Here is a 2,701-nt window from a genome sequence, read left to right as displayed (position 1 = left end):
TGGTTCAATTCCGGTCAAGGGCATGTCCCTGGGTTGTGGGCACATCCCCCGTAGGAGATGTCCAGGAGGCAGTTGATCGATGTTTCTCTCTCTTCGATGTTTCTAACTCTCTATCTCTCTCCCTTCCTCTCTGTAAAAAAATCAATAAAATATATTAAAATAAAAAACAAACAAATAAAAAACAGGGACTTTCTGGAAAAACAGGTGTGGGGGAGCAATATCTGCAAAGCACAATTAAGCACATGAAAAAATATGTGTTCCTGTATGTCATAAGCAATTAATATATAAAATATACAACGTATTCCAAATATTCTTTAAAAAATATAGTTAAAAAACTGGATAAGGATGTAGATACAACTTTTCAAAAAATATTTACACATGACCAATAGGAATACAGAAAATGTTTTCCTAACTAATCAAGGTGGAATTCCTTAGCTGCCAACAACACTACCAACCACAAGTCCTTCCCTGTGAATTTAGTGCAGCGGGGAGTATTGGGACTTCAGGAATAGAAGGGAGCAGCGGAAACAGACCAACCCTCCCCAGGACAGCAACTACCCAGAAAACTGGAAAAATCAAGCAGTACCACAGTCTATGTGGGAGGACAGAGCACACCCTGGGTGATGGGACCTATGAATCGAAAAGCCGAGTCCAGGTCACCGGAGAGAGTGAGGGTCTTACCCAGGGAAGATATAAGTTCAAAGTTCTCCAGCATCACATTCAGGTACAGCTGTCTCTGACCCTCATCTAAGAGGCTCCATTCCTCTCTGGAGAAGTACAGGGCAATGTCCTCAAAGGTCACGCCAACCTGTCAGAATGGAGACAATTCTAACCAGGGATGTCTTTCTGAGAACCAGTAATTCTACTCCTTACACACCTTCCCGCCCTCAACCTCCTCCAGGCACCAGGTTACTGTGGACACCAGGCCCTAATGCCAGTGCAGGCTGCTCTCTCATCACAATCCCATTACTCACTGTGATGGCCCCCAGCAGAGCAGCTGGGTTGGGTGGGAAGGATTGGGGGACGGGAAGGTAGAAAGCAATTCCATTTAAGGTCTGGGCGATACCTGCAGGGCCCCAGCCTTCCTGCCAAGCAACACCACTGCAGTCTCCGAGTCTCCATCAACAAAGCCAGGGGTCGGTTTATGCTTCACTTTAAGTCCCCACACCAGGTACCGGGGACCATCAGCTCACACTTCCTCCAGATGTGCACACCACTAGGTAATGTTCATTCCCTTCCCATGTTCAGACCCCAGGTTCACTCCCTCAGCTCTGCCCCCTTCCTGTTCCAATGCCACTGGATCTCGCTGGACTCACCCATGAACTTGGCATATGGCGTGTAGAGAGCTTGTAGTCCAGCCGGATCCAGGACCACCCCAGGCCCCTGATGGACCCACAGCCGGGAAAGCCCCGAATGAGTCTGTGCCGTCCTCCCTGCAGCCTCTGATCTTTCCGTCAATACTCACAGCCACATCCTCAGGGACCTTCAGATGCAAGTCACCCCCGTCCTCTCTGCCCTGCACTTGCTGTGTCCTCAGAAGCCCCAACACTCCTCTCTCCCCTCCACCTTCCTCACGGTTCTTTACGCGGGACTGAGCTGCAGGACGAGACAGGGGCCCGCACCCGGGCAGTCCTGTTCGGTGTAAGTAGCAATGAGGGGAGGACCCGGGGGACACACTCACCTCAGCCCGTCTCCTCAGCACCAGCGCCGACATTGCCCTCTGTGGACGGAGCGGGGCGGGAGTAGAAGCCGCTGCAGGAATGGCGGTCCCTGTCCCGGCCCTGGGCGGGTATGGTGGCGACTCCGAGCTTCAATCCCACGTGGGAGCTGTGAGCACCACTGGAGGCTCCCACCATTGGCTGTGGAGGGGGGAGCACCACTCTCCAACCTTCTCCCCGGGACTGTGTGACAGGTACCGCCGACCGCTTAAGACAAAATGGAGAGGAGACTACCGTTCCCGCCCACCAGAACTTGAAAAACGGAAACGCCTTTTCTGAGCTTCCATTGGCTCAGCCTGGTGGCATTCCACGCGCAGGCTTCTGGGTAATGTAGTTCCTACTCTCCCTGGCCAGGATCCTGTGTTTCCTCAGCTGACTACATGATTAGTTTTGAGGGCAAATAGACCAAGAACACACCAAGTATACTCAGGACCCTCCGGCGCCTTCAGGGGAGGAGATTTCTAGAACAGGTTTGTTTATGCGGGACCTGCCTGGGTTCCTTTAGCTGCTGGTTTTGCATATCTTCAGAATCTGTTCTTTTCTGAATGACAGGCATTGTGTGTTATTTCAGGGCATTAGGTTTCTGTCTCCTTCAGGCTAAATGTAGCTTGCAGAGGTTGCTCAAGTGTCTCATCTAACCTGCCTCCACTGAACGAAGTTAATGTCTCAAAACAGACATGAATATTTAAGATCATCTGCTTCTGGGGCCAAAGTGTCAGCTCTGCCTGGACGGCAGTGTGGACAAGAGAGAGACATGTGAAAAGATGCTCAAAGTCACTGATCATCAGAGAGATGCAAATTAAAGCAACAATTAGATACCACCTCACAACTGTCAGAATGACTACCATCAACAAAGGACAAGTGCTGGCAAGGATATGGAAAAAAGGGGAACCCTAGTACACTGCTGATAGGAATGCAGACTGGTGCAGACATTATGGAAAACGTAGGGAGTTTCATTGAAAAATTAAATATGGAACTGCCAT

At 50.2% G+C, this 2,701-nt stretch overlaps 1 protein-coding gene across 1 annotated transcript in view; it reads right to left on the bottom strand.

The window, feature by feature from the left end:
- Positions 1–2,500, bottom strand: part of LOC107183223 (zinc finger protein 211-like) — a 7,874-nt gene extending 5,374 nt beyond the window's left edge. Inside the window, 2 exon segments of the mRNA XM_015564516.1 lie at positions 682–808; positions 1,682–2,500. Coding sequence (XP_015420002.1) covers positions 682–808; positions 1,682–1,714 — 160 coding nt within the window. The 5' untranslated portion in view covers positions 1,715–2,500.
- Positions 2,501–2,701: the final 201 nt, after the last annotated feature.

Source organism: Myotis davidii, unplaced genomic scaffold, assembly GCF_000327345.1.
Source record: "Myotis davidii unplaced genomic scaffold, ASM32734v1 scaffold521, whole genome shotgun sequence".
Classification (NCBI taxonomy): Eukaryota; Metazoa; Chordata; class Mammalia; order Chiroptera; family Vespertilionidae; genus Myotis; species Myotis davidii.
The sequence above is the reverse complement of the archived record's forward strand: the minus strand, read 5'-3'. Positions and strand labels throughout refer to the sequence as shown.